This window comes from Macaca thibetana, chromosome 6 (assembly GCF_024542745.1).
Source record: "Macaca thibetana thibetana isolate TM-01 chromosome 6, ASM2454274v1, whole genome shotgun sequence".
Lineage (NCBI taxonomy): Eukaryota > Metazoa > Chordata > Mammalia > Primates > Cercopithecidae > Macaca > Macaca thibetana.
Window position 1 is genome coordinate 22,480,587 of NC_065583.1, and position 17,535 is coordinate 22,498,121.

General features: G+C 35.5%; 1 protein-coding gene across 4 annotated transcripts in view; it reads left to right on the forward strand.

The window, feature by feature from the left end:
• The window catches only part of RNF145 (ring finger protein 145), a 51,443-nt gene extending 34,373 nt beyond the window's left edge, over positions 1 to 17,070 (forward strand). For all 4 annotated transcript variants that reach the window (XM_050794786.1, XM_050794785.1, XM_050794783.1 and 1 more), the window contains exons 6-11: positions 926 to 1,101; positions 5,260 to 5,400; positions 6,021 to 6,203; positions 11,710 to 11,857; positions 12,844 to 13,200; positions 15,452 to 17,070. In XM_050794786.1, coding sequence (XP_050650743.1) covers positions 926 to 1,101; positions 5,260 to 5,400; positions 6,021 to 6,203; positions 11,710 to 11,857; positions 12,844 to 13,200; positions 15,452 to 15,817 — 1,371 coding nt within the window. In that variant the 3' untranslated portion in view covers positions 15,818 to 17,070. The remainder of the gene's footprint in view (positions 1 to 925; positions 1,102 to 5,259; positions 5,401 to 6,020; positions 6,204 to 11,709; positions 11,858 to 12,843; positions 13,201 to 15,451) is intronic.
• The last annotated feature ends 465 nt before the right edge of the window (positions 17,071 to 17,535 follow it).

The following is a 17,535-nucleotide window of genomic DNA, read 5'->3' on the forward strand; positions in this document are numbered from 1 at the left end:
CTGCAAGTCAATACTTAAAGATCTTTGTACCTTATTGAAACATTCCGGTATCACATTGAGAAATTCCAGCAAGACCAGTTGACTGCTAGATTTTGGTTTTGTAAGCTGCCAGGCAGAATTCCTGCTGTGTTACCAGAGTCTGGTCCTTGACATAGAAGCTCTAGAAACTTGGTAACACCTATGCTCTTAGATTAAATCAGATTCTGTGATTGATTTTTCCTAGTCAGTTTCATAAGAAGAGTGTTTTATAAACTGGAAAACTAATTTAGTGAGTTGCAGATTATTAAGCCTTTTTTTTTTTTTTTTTAATATATCCTTTTCCTAATGTTACTACATTTGGCAAACCAAATGGAAAAACATAGCTTGATAAAAACACAGTAGGAGGAAGGGGAATTGATGTGTATGGGAGAAAAAGACTTGCTAACTATCTTTGCTCTGCAAAAAATTTTTCCAGTGATTAAGTACTCTTCTTCATTGAACTGTTTCTCATTTGTGACATTTCTGAATAAACCCTGAAAGTTTTTACTTTTACTTTTTTTAGCCTACTGCCTCAAGCAGTGTTGTATAAGTTCATGCTAGTCCTGATTATTTTGATTAGACATGAGTGTTTACCAAGTCTTCTCAAACTACCTTCAAGGTTATTTTGTACTGAGTATGACCTTATTTTGACCTTATCCCTGGACTATTAGGGCAATTTGTTTCTATCAAATAAGTGTGTGTCAAGTGTTAATAATAATGCAAAATCAGTAAGTTTTAAAAAACATACTGTTTGTTAACTATATAGGCTAACTTTAAAGGAATTTAGCTGAAACAGTCTTACAATAAAAGAAAAACTAATGTTTTACTTCTGATTCGATTCTTAAGTGTTTTTACAGTGTTTATTAGATGGTGATACAAGAAGTTTTCTTGTCTTGTTTTTATTTAGGTAGTGGAAGTATATGGCCTTCTCGCCCTGGGAATGTCCCTGTGGAATCAACTGGTAGTCCCTGTTCTTTTCATGGTTTTCTGGCTCGTCTTATTTGCTCTTCAGATTTACTCCTATTTCAGTACTCGAGATCAGCCTGCATCACGTGAGAGGCTTCTTTTCCTTTTTCTGACAAGGTAATTTAATAAGAGCCTATGATACTATGTATAACCTTAGAAAGAGAAAACTGATCTAGGAATAGTAAGTTTTGCAGATTACTTTTATCATTCATGTTATACAACTTCGTATTTTGTTAAGATAGGATTTTCATTCACTGGATTCCTAGGTTTGGCAATGCAGGGAGGTGCTGATATAATAATGTGGTTTATTTGACTGCACTATGGACCAGAGTGTAGCAAATGTTTTGTGGAAATGTACATAGCAAATTGTAAAAGTATTTTTTCACTTTCAAGTTAAAATTGTTGGGTCAATCAGAAAAAAGTATATTATAAAAATAACATTTATCGAGTATTTAAAATGTACCCATACCATTAAACACTTTGCCTCACATTAATCTTTACAGCAACCCTGAGAGATAGGTGCCTTTATTATAATTACCATTTTATAGCTGAAGAAACTACCAGGAATAACTTGCCCCAGGTAACACTGCCAAAAGAAGCAGAACTGGCACTCAGACCCACCTGAGTTCGAAGCCTGTGACTTAGTCTGTATACTTTGCTTATGTCACTGTTGGCTTCAGTATCAAGATAGAGTCAGATAATTGGAGAAATGGGTCTATAATAGTACTTTACTCTCTAACCCAGGGGTGTTCAGTCTTTTGGCTTTCTTGGGCCACATTGGAAGAATTATCTTGGGCCATACATAAAATACACTGGCACTAATGATAGCTGATGAGCTTTAAAAAAAAAAAATCGCAAAACAAATCTCATAGTATGTTAAGAGAGTTTACAAATTTGTGTTGGGCTGCATTCAAAACTGTCCTGGGCTGCAGGTGAGTCAGGCTTGTTCTAACCCAAAATAATTCTAAGACTCAGTTTTTAATATTTAGGGGTTTTTTGTTTTGTTTTGTTTTTTAAAATCTCATGTCATTTGAGTCCTTTTCCCACTTTATTGTGAGCTTATGCTAGATCCACATTTGTTATTTTTTCTACTTGAGTTTGAATCTCACTTTCTCAGAATCTAGTACATGAATATACATCTTGGTTCCCTCACTCATTGTCACTTTAAAAAGTAGGGATGAAAATCTGTCCTCCTATAAAGTAAATGTAGGTAGATAACAGTTTTAAGTTCTAGTTAATAGTCATTGTTTCTCAGCCATCCAATATGATGGAAGACTGTGTACTAAGTGGTGTAGGCTATGAGAAATTTAAGACAAGTTTAAATTAAGATAGTTTACTATCCTTAAGGAAAATGTTACAAGGAAAGCATTAACACAGATGTAAATAACATTAAAAATATACGGGACAAAAACCTGTTTTAACAAATAAGTAGGATAAACTTATATTGGTACTGAATCAGATTTTGAACTTTCTAAAAATGAATAACAATTATAAGTAGCTTCTATAAACATACAGTAAGTTGATGTCAAAGTCAAATACATTTTAAGGATTAATTTCGTATTAAGCAAATTTGACTGCTATTTGTTTTTGATATAAGTATTATGGAGGTTTTGTGCAAGACTTTTTTTTTTGAGATGGAGTCTTGCTCTGTCGCCCAGGCTGGAGTACAGTGGCACAATCTCAGCTCACTGAACCTCCGCCTCCCAGGTTCCAGCAATTCTTCTGCCTCAGCCTCCCAAGTAATTGGGATTACGGGCACACACCACCACACTTGGCTAATTTTTGTATTATTAGTAGAGACCATGTTCACCAGGCTAGTCTTGAGGAGCTCCTCACCTCAGGTGATACACCCACCTTGGCCTCTCAAAGTCCTGGGATTACAGGTGTGAACCACCACGCCCGGCCTGCAGACTTTTAAAATGACCTAAAACGTAATTGAATTTAAAGAGAAAGAGACAGTTCTGTGGTTAGGATAATAACCTCAGCGTGGGACTGAATTGGTGGTGCTTTAAACCAGATTGTTACCCGCTGCAAAGCACAGTAAGATGAGGTATAGCATAGTGCGACAGGCTTAACAATTCACTAAGCCATGAATGAATTTGGACTTATTTACAAAGAAAATAATATTGGGATATTCTGTGAAGTTCAGATATCTTGCTAACGTAATTTTTTTTCTCTTCTTTTTCTATGCATAGCCAGGATAGGTTGCCTTTTTTCATGATAAGAATGTTATAATTTGCTTTGAGAAGTTCCCATATTGGTCCTTTTGTTAATTTATATCTCTATAAGAGTTGTTCTCTGTTCTTATTTATGCTTTTGTGTGCTGCGTAATGTTTATGTTTCTTTGCCAAAAATCAACTTATTTAGAAAAAGGGATTGGAAGCTTACCAGAATACCCTGACTAAACAAACACACCAACCAACAAAAAAGCACACAAGATCAAACTGCAAAACAAACAAACAAAAAGTTTTTTTTGCAGCCAGAAAGTAGAAATTAAGATTTCATAAAAATGAGTTACTGAATGAAGAGAGGGCAAAGAAAAATTTTATAAATTTTCTAAACTCTTTCACTTCCCCAAAGCTAGGTCGAAACCTTTGGTATTTAGTATGATGTCTTTTGAAAAATAGCACCACATTTTTTTTTCTAAAATAAGATAAAAGGAAAGTGCTATATTTGAATATGTAATTAAATCATATTGTGTGGGTGTAAAATTTTCTCTAAATGTGGAGAAAGGTCCATAAAAATAGAGAAGTAGTATGGACCTTTGGTTAAATTTTCAGTCTTTTTCAATGAGAATGAAGTAAAATTTTAGTTTGTTTTCAGTCATGATTCTCATGTTGTAAAATTACACACAATTTGTTTAAAATTGTTACTACATAATGATTTCAGTGTGAAAATGCCAAACATTTCAGAAATTAAATTTGTAGGAATGTTATAAAATTAATGATTTTTTCTAGTTATTAGCCACCATGATTGGTAGATATTTTGGCTCCTAACAGAAAGTCAGACATTTTTTCTCATCATAGTGTACATTGGTACCATGTAAAATTAGATGCTTTCACATAAAAACCAACGTATAAGCAATTGTGTAGGAAAGATAACTATATAGAAGCATGGAGCTGCGTAGTAAAGGGCAAGCAAGCATTGATTGCCTGAATGAATTCCTCATCTATATAAGTAAAATTCTTCTTTGAATTTTAAAACTTAAGATGTAGATACTATATAGGGGCTGGGAGCATTAGCTCAAGCCTGTAATCCCAATACTTTGGGAGGCCGAGGTGGGAGGATTGCTTGAGGCCAGGAGTTTTAGCCCAGTTTGGGCAACATAGCAAGACCTTGTCTGTATAAAGAATAAATTACCAGGCGTGGTGGCACACTCCTAAAGTCTTAGCTACTTGGGAGGCTGAAGTGAGTGGATCGCTTTTGCCCCGAAGTGCAAGGCTGCAGTGAGCTATGATTGTACCACTGCTCTCCAGCCTAGTGACAGAGCAAGACCCTGTCTCAAATATATACATACATACACACACACACACATACATATATGAAAGATATGGTGTGAATGCTAAATCCATCTCATTAGTACATAATAGTACATGTATTTATAAAATACACATAAGTTAATATCTAAGTTCAATGAAAATATTTGCCGGCTCTAGTAGTATCATAGCAAACTTTTATGTTAAAAATTAATATTAAAATTATTTTTAAAGTCTTGAAGTGAATTCTTGGGCATCTTTGGAAGTAACCCCTTTTTTAAAAATGCGTTTGTCTCAACCTAAATTTTAAAATGCCAGTCGTATGTAAGATACTGATGGATTAGGAGGATTGATACACCCTGCTCCATAGCAGTTTGGTCAAATAAGGAGTTGCAGCAAGTATTCATATTATAATGTAGCACAGTGAACAATTTGAATAGCCGACATTTTTCAGGAAGAACAGTGGGCAACTGTACAAGCTTCTTTTGAATACTTGTCAGCATGCTAATTATATATTTCTTAGATGTGAAGATTTAGGCTCTTTGAATTTTACTGCATTTGAAGATGATAGATTATTAAAAATAAGACCTTGTTTCAGATCTGGTGCTATGTGGGTTTGAAGATGAATAAGATGGTTAAATTATTAGTGGAGTAATTGGGTGATTTCACCTCAAATTTTGGTTTAGGATGTTTTAATTAATGAGGATCAGATCAAGCTTGGTGGTTATTTAAAGGCCTCGGATGTTTTTACTCCAAATGGAAAGTTTATGTCTGTTAATTTCCCCTTCTTTTTTTCCAGTATTGCGGAATGCTGCAGCACTCCTTACTCTCTTTTGGGTTTGGTCTTCACAGTTTCTTTTGTTGCCTTGGGTGTTCTCACACTCTGCAAGTTTTACTTGCAGGGTTATCGAGCTTTCATGAATGATCCTGCCATGAATCGGTAAGTTCTTTCCTTGAATACTTCTAGAAATGTAAATACTATAGATAACTCGAGGAAGTAATGATGAATTTCTTTGGCTGATGAATTTTAGAAGAAATGGAATTGGAGAGTTTTTTTTTAATGGTTGCAACATTTGGGTTAAAGTACTGTGAAAAAATACATTTGCATGTTAAAGAAAGATGTATTTTTATTGTATGTATTAATACATTATGAATATTGGACACCTTCCTTTCCTAGATTTCTTTAAGAGATTTTCAGAAGCTTGCTTTCTCCCATTTGAAGTTTAACCCTGTTAAAATCTGATTTCTATAGTTTTGATATTAATATCTGGCTTATTAACAAAGTCGGGTTGGAAAATTTCTATTTGTCTTAGAAGTTATTATTTTTGCCCTCATCGTGTGGTAAAATAATAGCTATTATGCCTTTGCACGTGTAGTGATATATATGACTGTTTCATTAATGTTATAAAGTTAATATACTGATCAGGTTTTTAGTCTGAATTAAGTCAGAATAGATTTAAAAATACGTAACAAGAGTCTAAGACTTTGGATTATTTTTCTCTTTGAATTAAATGAGATTCAGATTATTTTATGTTTTCTGAAAATGTATGCTTTTTTTAGGGGTATGACAGAAGGAGTAACGCTGTTAATCCTGGCAGTGCAGACTGGGCTGATAGAACTACAGGTTGTTCATCGGGCATTCCTGCTCAGTATTATCCTTTTCATTGTTGTAGCTTCTATCCTACAGTCCATGTTAGAAATTGCAGATCCTATTGTTTTGGCACTGGGAGCATCTAGAGACAAGTAAGAGGCCTCTTAATATTCTTTAAATTAACTCAATGTAATATTTTTTACATGCATTTGTTGTCTAAATATTTAGGGAATATTTAGAGACAGAAAAATGGATATGGGTAATTGGTATTAGCTTAGGTTAATTCAACAAGTTGATGTTTTTATTTTTCCTGTATGAGGTGTTTGACTTATTTGACTGTTGTTTTTTCTCTCAAGATTTTTTAGTTAAAAATCGCATCAAAGGCCATGTAATTATAAGTTAACTTTTTCTGCTTCAGATGAATTTAATACTTTTTATATTTGTCCAGTTTTAAAATTAAGAGCATAGAGCATAAAATTTAGTCTAGCATAATAAATGTAACAAATAATATGTAATTTTATTCTGTGTAAATTAAAGGAGAGAAAGCATCAAGTGAAATACAAATGAAGGAGAGGAAAATAGAGGCTCTCAGGTAATCATAAAATAGACATTTATGGAAAAACAGCCTCATTTGATGGAGTTTTAGACAGTTTCAACTGACTGGATTATAGGGATTCTTGACAACTTATGGGACCAAATGAAATTAATAGTTGGATTCATGTACATCTTGCATTACAGTAAAATTTTAAACTCTGTATATTTTATTGATACATAGTAGTAGTATATATTTTTGAGGTACATGTGATATTTTGAGAGCTGTATACATTGTATAACGATTAAATCAGGATAATTGAGGTATCCAGAAATTTTTGTGAGGGATAAAAGCCAAACTGTTATTTAGTTCCTTAAAGATACAGTCTTTTTATTATAGTTTATATAAGGAAATTCTGTAAGGAATTTCTGAAAATTCGGTGTCACTGTTTTTTTTCTAGTGCTCTATCTACATTCTGATTATTGATTATAGAAATACATCTGAATTTATTGCTTCTTTGGTAGCCTTTTATGAGTGAGGGAACTGCTAATATCTTGGGAGGTAGAATTGTATCAGCTGATTTCTAAAACATTCCAAATTAGCATTTGAATTATAGTACATCCAATTCATCTTTGTATCCTCATAACACACACCGCCAAACATTCTATAAAATTTTCTCAAGTGGTAGGATGGCTGAAAAATCAGTTTAAATAAGCTCAGACTCTCAGACATGTTTCAGATCTTCTTAATCATCATAACTGATCGTAGTTATTTCACATTTGTTTATGAGGTTTAAGGTTTCTCAACTGAGGCATTTAAAATGTTGAACTCAAGGGTGAGTGCAATTAAATAGCCACTTAGTAGATCTGAAAAGTAGATTTCTTTGACCTAAGTATAATTAGTATTTTGTCATCTCTGTCAATATCATTTGTTATTAATCACACTAATTAGTATATATTGATAAAACTAATATTTGGAAAAGAGAAAAATTGTGTTGCTGTTGTGGGTCTTCCCAGGATATTGAACTATCCTCACTACTGGCTTTCTCCAAAATTAGATGCAGAGGAGATGTAGAGAGAAAGGAGCAAACTGAGAAGTGTTGTATGTGGGTTTGGGGTACTTCGAATTGGTGTCTGTGTTATTCCTTCTGGCTGCAGCTGCATTAACCTGAGGCAGGAGAGGCTGCCCCCTTGGCTGTGGGAGGAAAAATAGACATGAACTGTTCCGTTCTGTTCTTCCCTCCCACCATTGCCTACAGTAATAAGAGAATAACCGCCAGCTACATGCGAGTACTTTTTAAAACAAATGAAATAAAGTTAAGAGAAAAATGCCACTTACCACAACTGACTCAAGAACTAAAAAGTTGAATAGTTCTATAGCGGTTAAATAAATTAAAGCAGTTGACAAACATCTTGAGCCAGATGATATTACAGGCAAGTTCTACCAAATTTCAAGGAACAGTTATCCCTATTTTATTTATTTATTTATTTATTTATTTATGTTTAGAGATGGAATCTCGCTATGTTGCCCAGGCTGGTCTCCTGGGCTCAAGCAATCCTGCCTCAGCCTTCTGTGGAGCTGGGACACATGTGCACACCACCACACTTGGCAGATTATTTAAAACAAATACTTTCAAACTATAAGAGGAATACCTCCCAATTCACTCTGTGAAGCCATTCACTCTGTGAAGCCATTGTAATCCCAGTATTGAAATAAATCAGGCAATTTGAGAAAAATAAAGTATTTCACTCATAGCAGGAGTTTTACGAGGCATTTGTAATGTTGGCTTAAGGTAGACCAGTGGAATAGAAACCCCAGACTGACCCACATATGGGTGGAACTCTGGTATATGACAGAAGTGGCATGCCAGATGAGTGGAGACAGGTGCTAGTCTATAATGAAGCTAGAAAAACACTGGATTCCTATTTCGCACTACAAACAAAGTAACTCCAGTATGTTAGGGACTTAAATGTCAAAAACAGAAAGTTAAAATTCCACTGAGATTAGTGTATTTTGGATGTTTGAGTAGGAAAAAATTTCTTAAACTGACAGAACTGACTATGGAAGACCGAGTTTGACTATAACTATGAAAGAAAAGATTAATACATTTAACTATTAATATTAGAATTAATAGCAGTTTTTAAACCTAAAGATAAGTTAGAAATGGTCATTACAAACTGGAAGAAAGTATTTCTGTATGTATTCCTGATCAAGAATCGCTCCTACACATCGGTAAGAGAAATGGACACAAAACATGATAAGGCATTTAGGAAAAGAGAAGACAGGCAAACATGAAGAGAAGTTCAGCATCATTCATGACAAGGGAATTGTGAAGGCCACAGCGAGATACTGTCTTACACGCAGTCAAATGGAAGAAGGAGAGAGAAAGGGGAGGGAAAAATCTGCCAGTACCTATGATGGGGGAAGTTGCAGCTCTACAGGATATCATCCCATGGTACTGGTGAGAGTGTAAAGTGGTGTAGTCACTTTGGAAGAGAGTTTGGCATGATCTCCTTATAGGTATATATTCAAAGACTCTTGCACGTGTACAGTAGGAGACATGTAGAAGAATGTTTGTAGAACAGTTCACCTCACCAGAAGCCTGGGAACAACCCAGATGCCAATACAACAAGAAAGTAGATGATAAAATGTGATAATAGTCACAGTGCTATGTTAAAAATAGTGACCCACAAAACAGTATGAATGATCATAGCAGCACGAGGTAAAAAAGTAAATCCAAAAAAATGACAATGTAGGATATTATTTTTATGTTAAAAACAAAACTTTAAAATGTGTAATACTTAGGAATACGTATAAATAAAACCAAACTATAAAAAGGGAAGCAGGCAAGAGAATGAAGCACACAGGATTCAAGATAGTGGTTTCATGGGGTGGAGGGGCGAGCGAGGACGTGGTACATATAGGCAGGCCTGCCCCTGTCGTTAGATGTGGCTTATTGTCCAGGCCTTCACCTTATGTGGGAAGTGGGTTAATAAATGCTTGTTACATTATTTACAGTAGTTAATTAGATTACTGACTAAATAAAAGGAGGGACATGCAGAGACCAATGATGATAGTATATCGTTAGTCAAGGATTGTGATGAATTCAATTCCGTGTACTGGGGATTAAAAAAGGAAAGGAAAAGCATCCTAATTCTCAAGTTAGAGGACAATTAAGAGATGATACTGATAGTTCATGAAACAATTTTTTTATTATTAATGAAATAATTGTTAAGGGGAAAATCTTCTTAAATATATCTTTGGAGTTGCTTGAACTATAGGTAATTTCCATGTTTAGCTTAGGGGAGGGTGTGTGAGTTAGTTTTAGCCATAGAAACAATTGGTTATTTTATCTGTAAATTTTATTGCAGTTTTTAACAAGGAATATTAGAACTATAGTCTACTTATTCAAATTATATAGCAAATTTTCAAAAGGCAAACATTTTAGGAAATGGGTTGTCATTTTATAGTGCTTAACCTATTAATTTCTCAAGGTTTCAATGTAATTTTCCCTTATTCTTTTTATATTTTATTTGAAATTTGATTTTAACTTTTTAGATAAGGACATATATGTGTGTCTATGTATATGTTTGTGTGTATATATCCACCTGTATTAAAATTAGACATAAATGTAAAACTCTTGACATAACATTGTTGTATATACATTTCTGTGTGTGTGCCTGAATATATGTATGTGTGTTTATAAATATGTACATATTTCATATAAATGAATCATAGCTGGCTTGATTTTTAAAAAATATATTTAAGGTTATAAGGCAGATTGCCCTATTAGAGCTATAATTCATCATCTAAGACAATAAAGCTACTATGATGGTAATTCCTTCTTGCCTGCCTTTCTTTAAAAAGTTAAAATTGCTGAATCTCAAAAGCTACTGACAAGTTTACATTTGTTCCTTAATTTCTGATTATTATTATTATTGTTAGTTTTTGGCAAGAAAAAATGTAAAACACTATCCAAAGTATGCAGCTTTAATTTTCATCATAATAATTAACTTTCTTCTCTGAATTACTGATTATGTTAGGACCGCACTGTATAGCATTTGACCTTGTGTGGTAATTTTTACTTCCTGCATATATTATAATTAAAGGTAGGAAAGATGATTTATGTTATTTGTGTCTCTTTGAGATGCTTTACCTGGATTTGAGAACATATCACAGATGTTGATATTTAATTAAAACAGCTTAATTTTTTTTGTAGCCATGAGCTTTAAACTATTTCAATTGAAAGCCAAATTTGTTTAGCTTGAACTAGCCTAAAGGGTTTAAAGAAATGGAGAGCATGATGGAGGAATTTCTAGTGGGATGTAAGAGTGCTTGTGTTTTGCTGAGAGGGCAGTTAGTTAACCATCTTGGTTTATGAGGAACAGATTTGACAAGCTTGGATGGAAAAATTGGGAGTGGAGGACCTCAAAGGCCAGACTCAAAAATTTAGAGACAGTGTTGAAAATATTATGATAGTAGAGCTTTAGGAAGATTAGTCTGGCTGGCAGTGTCCTGGATAGATCAGGACTGGAGGAGGGAGGAAAACCAGCTAGTAGATCTTACAATACAGTTGCTCTCAGTCACATCTCCCACTTCCCCTGACCGCAACAGATGTGAGGATAAATGTACCTACTCATTGGAGAGTCATTCCTGTTAGTGACACTGCACTCACTGTAGCAGAAATTCTCATCACAAGTGGAATGAGTGGGAGGAGGGTGTCATAAGATTTATGTTATTTGAAAAATAACATGTTATGAAAAAGACCACAAATTATTCTGATACTCCCTCCCTGTCTTAACCAGGACAAATTATTGAAATTGTTAAGGTTTAAGGCTACAAAAGCCTGAAGTAATTTGAAATTGCTAGGAGTAGCAATTGAAAGCAAACTATTGAGGAACGAAAGAAAATCAGTGGTACTTTGCAGTTGACTGAGTGTGGTGACTTTGACATGCCAAGCCTGTGTGACTTGGCCTGAACTCTAGTGCAGTGACTGGCATGGAGAAGGGTGTTCAGCGAGGAATTTGTGAAATTTAATCATGGCACCGGAGATGTTAGCTGCTGATGTGAGTGGTTGTGCTACTAGGTGGCAGGCACTTAAAAAGAATAATTTTTTCTTTTTCCAGGAGCTTGTGGAAACACTTCCGTGCTGTAAGCCTTTGTTTATTTTTATTGGTATTCCCTGCTTATATGGCATATATGATTTGCCAGTTTTTCCACATGGATTTTTGGCTTCTTATCATTATTTCCAGCAGCATTCTTACCTCTCTTCAGGTAAGCCTATGATTAATTGACTCTGTATAATAACTGATTCTGTTATTTTTGCTCCCAGAAAAGGAATTAAATTTTTTCAAGATGAATGATTATAAGTGTACTACTGAGGTGATAACTTCTCTCTCTCTCTTTACTAGAACACATATTTATTTGAGCACAGAAGGTAGATGGCAGGTTATTAAAATATTAGATAAACCTATTAATGTCACTGTATTTTTTATGAAGGTAATTAAGCCTTTCAGTTTCTCTTTTTCAAAATGGTGTGATACAGAGATGTCACATAAATCTTAAATTGATAAGTAACTAAAACAATAAATACTTTTAGAGCTTGTGTTAGAGCTTATTTGGAGTGTGTTTTTTTAAATTAAATTCCACTAAAAAATACCAATAGTTTCATGATGTATATAAATATGTATGTATCTGATGTGTGTGTATTACACACATACAGACATGATACATATTTCGCAGACATGCACACACAAAATATTGCCCTAGAAATAATAAGCTTATTGTAACTTGAAGATCTTTGCTACCTAAGTTAAGAAGTAAAAGAAAATGTAACACTGACAGTGAAGAGTTATTCATTATTTTTTGTAGAAGTAAAAGTTCTTTGAGAGTTGTGAACAGGAGTGACTATGGTATGAGGAAAATTAAGATGGAGTTGATGAGGTTTGGTGACCTAAGGAATAAGGGAAAAAGATGAATCAGAAAATTGATTACTCATCAGAATAATTTTAGGAAAGTCATGTCTGACGGTGTGGCTTTTTGTTGTCTGTGCCTGGATTACTAAGATCACCCACATTTTAGTTACATCAGTGTCTTCTCTTTAGAGTTGATTTTTTATTTATTTAAAATATTTTTTTCCCTGGATACTCTGCTGTAGATTTGAAATATTGCATCCTAAAAACACCAGGAATGTGTTATTGTTTAAAGCCTATGAAAAAAGTCTCTTATCATATTTTAAGATACGTACATTGTTTTTTCAGGTTCTGGGAACACTTTTTATTTATGTCTTATTTATGGTTGAGGAATTCAGAAAAGAGCCAGTGGAAAACATGGATGATGTCATTTACTATGTGAATGGCACTTACCGCCTGCTGGAGTTTCTTGTGGCCCTTTGTGTGGTGGCCTATGGCGTCTCAGAGACCATCTTTGGAGAATGGACAGTGATGGGCTCAATGATCATCTTTATTCATTCCTACTATAACGTGTGGCTTCGGGCCCAGCTGGGGTGGAAGAGCTTTCTTCTCCGCAGGGATGCTGTGAATAAGATTAAATCGTTACCCATTGCTACGAAAGAGCAGCTTGAGAAACACAATGATATTTGTGCCATCTGTTATCAGGTAACTCCTTCAATAAGAATCTGTTTGGGTAAGTCATACAGTGTATCCCTTGGGACTGTAACCATAGGGACTGTAACCATATTAACCAAATTCAACTTAAATTTCTAGGCAGAATTATCTTCTGGATTAAAAAAAAGTGGACCTCAAATATTAAAGACCTGATAAAATATTTCCATTTTATTTCTAAATTAAGTTTTAAATTTAGTCCCTTGGGTTCTAATGTATTGTTGTTTTCAACATTATTGCTCACCCATAAATAAAGGAAAAACAGGTTAGGTGCATTTTATATTTACTCCTGAATACACACTCACACGGACTATCGAATATACTATCAATGAGGGGTCAGCAACTCCTGAAAAGTGGTGTGCCAAAATTCTGACTCTTTTCCCTCTAGTATTCCCAGAGTGGGGAAGAACTATTCATGTACCTAACATAGGTAGAGAGAATATGTGCCCACCTCTGGGTTGCTAAATATCTGAGGATACAAGCATTTGGTGGAAGTGGGTGGATGTGGCAAAGTGCCAACTGATGTACAATTGAAGTTGGCCTACTTACAGTCTTTGGCACATGCACCATAAAGAGCCTGATGATTGCATTCTGTTACAAATTAAAGGTAGTACTTAAATCACTTCGGAAATAAAACAACAAAAAGACCTAAAGTTTAATCATCAGTCACCCATGCAAGAGGCTGCACTGTTGGAAATATGGACAGAGATAATGGCCAACAGCAGAAGCTGTGTGAGATGATGACCAGCAGCAGAAACTGTGTCCCATTTTTAAAATCACTCTCTTAAGAGTGTAGGCTGGTAGACTAAAACTATAGACAGTGTCATCAATATACAGGGGATATTCTTACTTAAGGATTGCTTTTGTAGTTTAGGTGGGGTATGTATGTATTTGTGCATATTTAAATTTGTGCGTATTTAAGAATTTTTTTCTAATAGTAAAATACAACTACCAATTTTTTGTTGTGATTAGAACATACTTTTTGATCCTAGCTAAACAATGGTTTCCAGGTTGTTTTTGCATTTGAGGGGACTGAGGAGTAATATAGGGTTCCTGCCTCCCTTCAAAGTAGCCATTCTCTTAGTTGTGTTTATTATTAAAGTGAACCCTAGCTCTTTTGTGCTAGGTAGCCTCATTGTACTCAGGACAAAGCACATCAAAACAGAGTCGGAGCACCTCAGCTTCAGCAGCTGATGCCTGAACATTCCATCTCGGGGATTCAAGAGTCCTGTTTGTATTTCCTGTTGTCACATCACTTTTTTTGAGGTGCTAGAACTACCTGCTGATATCATATGGAAAATGAGAGTACAACTGCTTAGCTTCCCAGCTGGCTGCTTTTCCTTGGATGGCTTTCTGCTTAAAAGTTGACTCCCAGGTGTTACCAGTTCTTGGCAAGGAATTTCTGGGATATCCACACCTCCTTGTTTTGGGACTTTAAACAAAATTAATGATTGATTCGCCAAATGTATGTCTTTATAACTTCATGTCTCCAGGCTTCCCTCTTCATATATATCTTATGCAAGAAATATCAGTTTAATAAGGAGTACACCACTCCTTATTCCAGTGGTTATCAAATGTGTGTAAAAGTCACATAGGTGACTTGTTGTACATCGTGATATATTCCACTTCAGTAGGTGTTTCGTGGCCCAAGACTATGTGTTAACAAGTGATTCTTATGCAAGTTGAGAAACACTGGCTTATATAGACCAGGTCTTGGAAACTGAGTATATACATTGTCCCTAATGAGAGATTGCCACTTCCTTGCCAATATCCTGGTATTATATGGCTGATTTTGTCTCCTTGCCAATAATTTCATCATAGAGTAATGTGTTCAGCTGTGTTGAAGCAAAACTGTAGAAAAAGTCCTGTCTTCATCAGATTTTCTGAGGTTGTAATTATACTCTTGTCATACCAGTGGAGACCCAGTAATCATACTGCAACAGTTTTGTAACACTTGCATTTCATATTGAGGCAAAACCCAGTTATAAAGGTAGCTTCTTCCTCATTTTTGGTTTTTCCTTCACTTTTAGAAAGTACTTAGCCAGTGGTTCTTGCATTATTTGTATATGGGGGATCTGTGGTGGCAGCAGGATTATTACTGATACATAAAGTAAGTTTTATTCTGAGATCTATGTTACAAATTTTTTATTGTGGGAAAGAAATGTTAGAACCAGAACTTTGGGGATAGCACCAAAGATTCTAGAAAACGGACATTTATAAGGTATCTATTTTCCCCCTCTTCTAGGACATGAAATCTGCTGTGATCACGCCTTGCAGTCATTTTTTCCATGCAGGGTGTCTTAAGAAATGGCTGTATGTCCAGGAGACCTGCCCTCTGTGCCACTGCCACCTGAAAAACTCCTCCCAGCTTCCAGGATTAGGAACTGAGCCAGTTCTACAGCCTCATGCTGGAGCTGAGCAAAACGTCATGTTTCAGGAAGGTACTGAACCCCCAGGCCAAGAGCATACTCCAGGGACCAGGATACAGGAAGGTTCTAGGGACAATAATGAGCGCATCGCCAGACAACCAGATAACCAGGAAGGGGTTTTTGACCCCAAAGAATATCCTCACAGTGCGAAAGATGAAGCACATACTGTTGAATCAGCCTAGAGGAAAAGAAGCAGGAATGATGCTTTGATACTCTGGAGGAGAAGTTAAGATGGAATTCATGCTCTGATTTGAGGAATGAAAATGAGATGATCAGGCAGGAAACTGACATTCCAAGGATCTAATCCAGGAAGTCCTCTCATTGGGGACCACCTGCTTTCATCCGCTGACATTGTGGGAGAAATTTTGCAATGTATGCTAATCAAAATGTATTTATATGTTCTATGCTGATGTTTTATAGAGGTTTGTGAAGAAAATTCAACCTCAGCAACTTCAGAAACTGCCCCTGATACGTGTGAGAGAAATAAAATCAGATTTAAGTGTTGAAGGGACTCAGGAAGTGAGGATAAAGAGCATGAAGATAGCATGGGAAGAAGCAGGCAGAAGTGGAACTGAACTTTCACTCTCCGTGGGACAGATCAATATCATCATCAACTCTGAATAGCGACCAGCCCTCTCCTCTACCCCCTTTCTCCTCAGTTAATTGGAACTCAGTCAGGTGGTGATTGAGTCTTGTACAGCACTGAAATGAAATCAAAGATGAAGAAGCATTGATTGTATTCAAAGATTGAAGCACGCTCATACTTTGTATGTGCTTTAGGGAAGGGGTGGGTGGGCACTTGGGCCTTGCGGGTGCATTCATGTAATCTGAGACTCTTGAACTTTATGACGGAGTCTTCAATATTTTGATGTATATGAAACTTTTGTTAATATGTTGTATACTTCGCTGGCTGTGTGAAGTAAACTAAAACTCTAATGAACACTTTGGAGTCCGCTTTAGTGAAGGAGACCAAAGTGGGAAGGGCTTTAGGGCACTGATAGAGGCCCTGGGTGTACTTTTCAATCCTGTGTGATGTTTAATTCTTGCAACTGAATCAAAACAGTGTTAAATTATGGCAATATTTGCACCTTGGGAATGAGTACATAACTGTATGATCACACTCTGCAAATGCCACTTTTAAAGCTGTTAATAGACTTTGCACCTTTTCTTTGACAAGGATGTGTCATATTTAAATTTTTACATTCATCATGGCTACAGGTAGAACTGGGGAGGGGGGAATGTAATTTTTTATGGGAATTTTGATATGAAAAGAAACTAGTCATTTATTTATACAATAGGCTTGGCTCAAAAAGTGTTTTTCAGACCTCGGTATTCCTAATGTGGGATGTGACTTTTATTTTATTTTTAGTAGCAAATTTGGATGTAGACTGACAGACATAGCTGAATGTCTTAATAAATTTAAATTTGAAGATAATTATGTTTTGTTCCTGTGGTTTGTTGTCATTATGAAGTGCTTTTTTGTTTTTAATTTAGTTGGACTTACGTGTTGATCCTTGTCAGAAATGCCCTGTAGATGGCAAAACTGATTGAAAAGGACCATTTCTTTGAAATCTTCTACACCCACTGTTAGCAAACTTAGCTCTGCTTCAGAAGTGTTTGGGGAGCTTTTTATTTTAAAAAAGTATACATTTCTGAACTTTACTTCTGATTCAGATTGAATCAACCTTTTGGGGTGCCTGAGCATTTCAGAGCTTCTATCCAGCTAGCCTAACACTAAGGCAATATGACTTTTTTGGGGGGGGGGGGGCGGAAAGTATCTAGGCTAGAATTCATTTCTCCCCTGGTGTGCTGAAGGTTTATCATCTTTTTGGTGCTCTGTGTTAGGCAGACGACAAAGCAGATAGCTCCCTCTAGTGGTAAGAAGGCTACTATCCAAAGA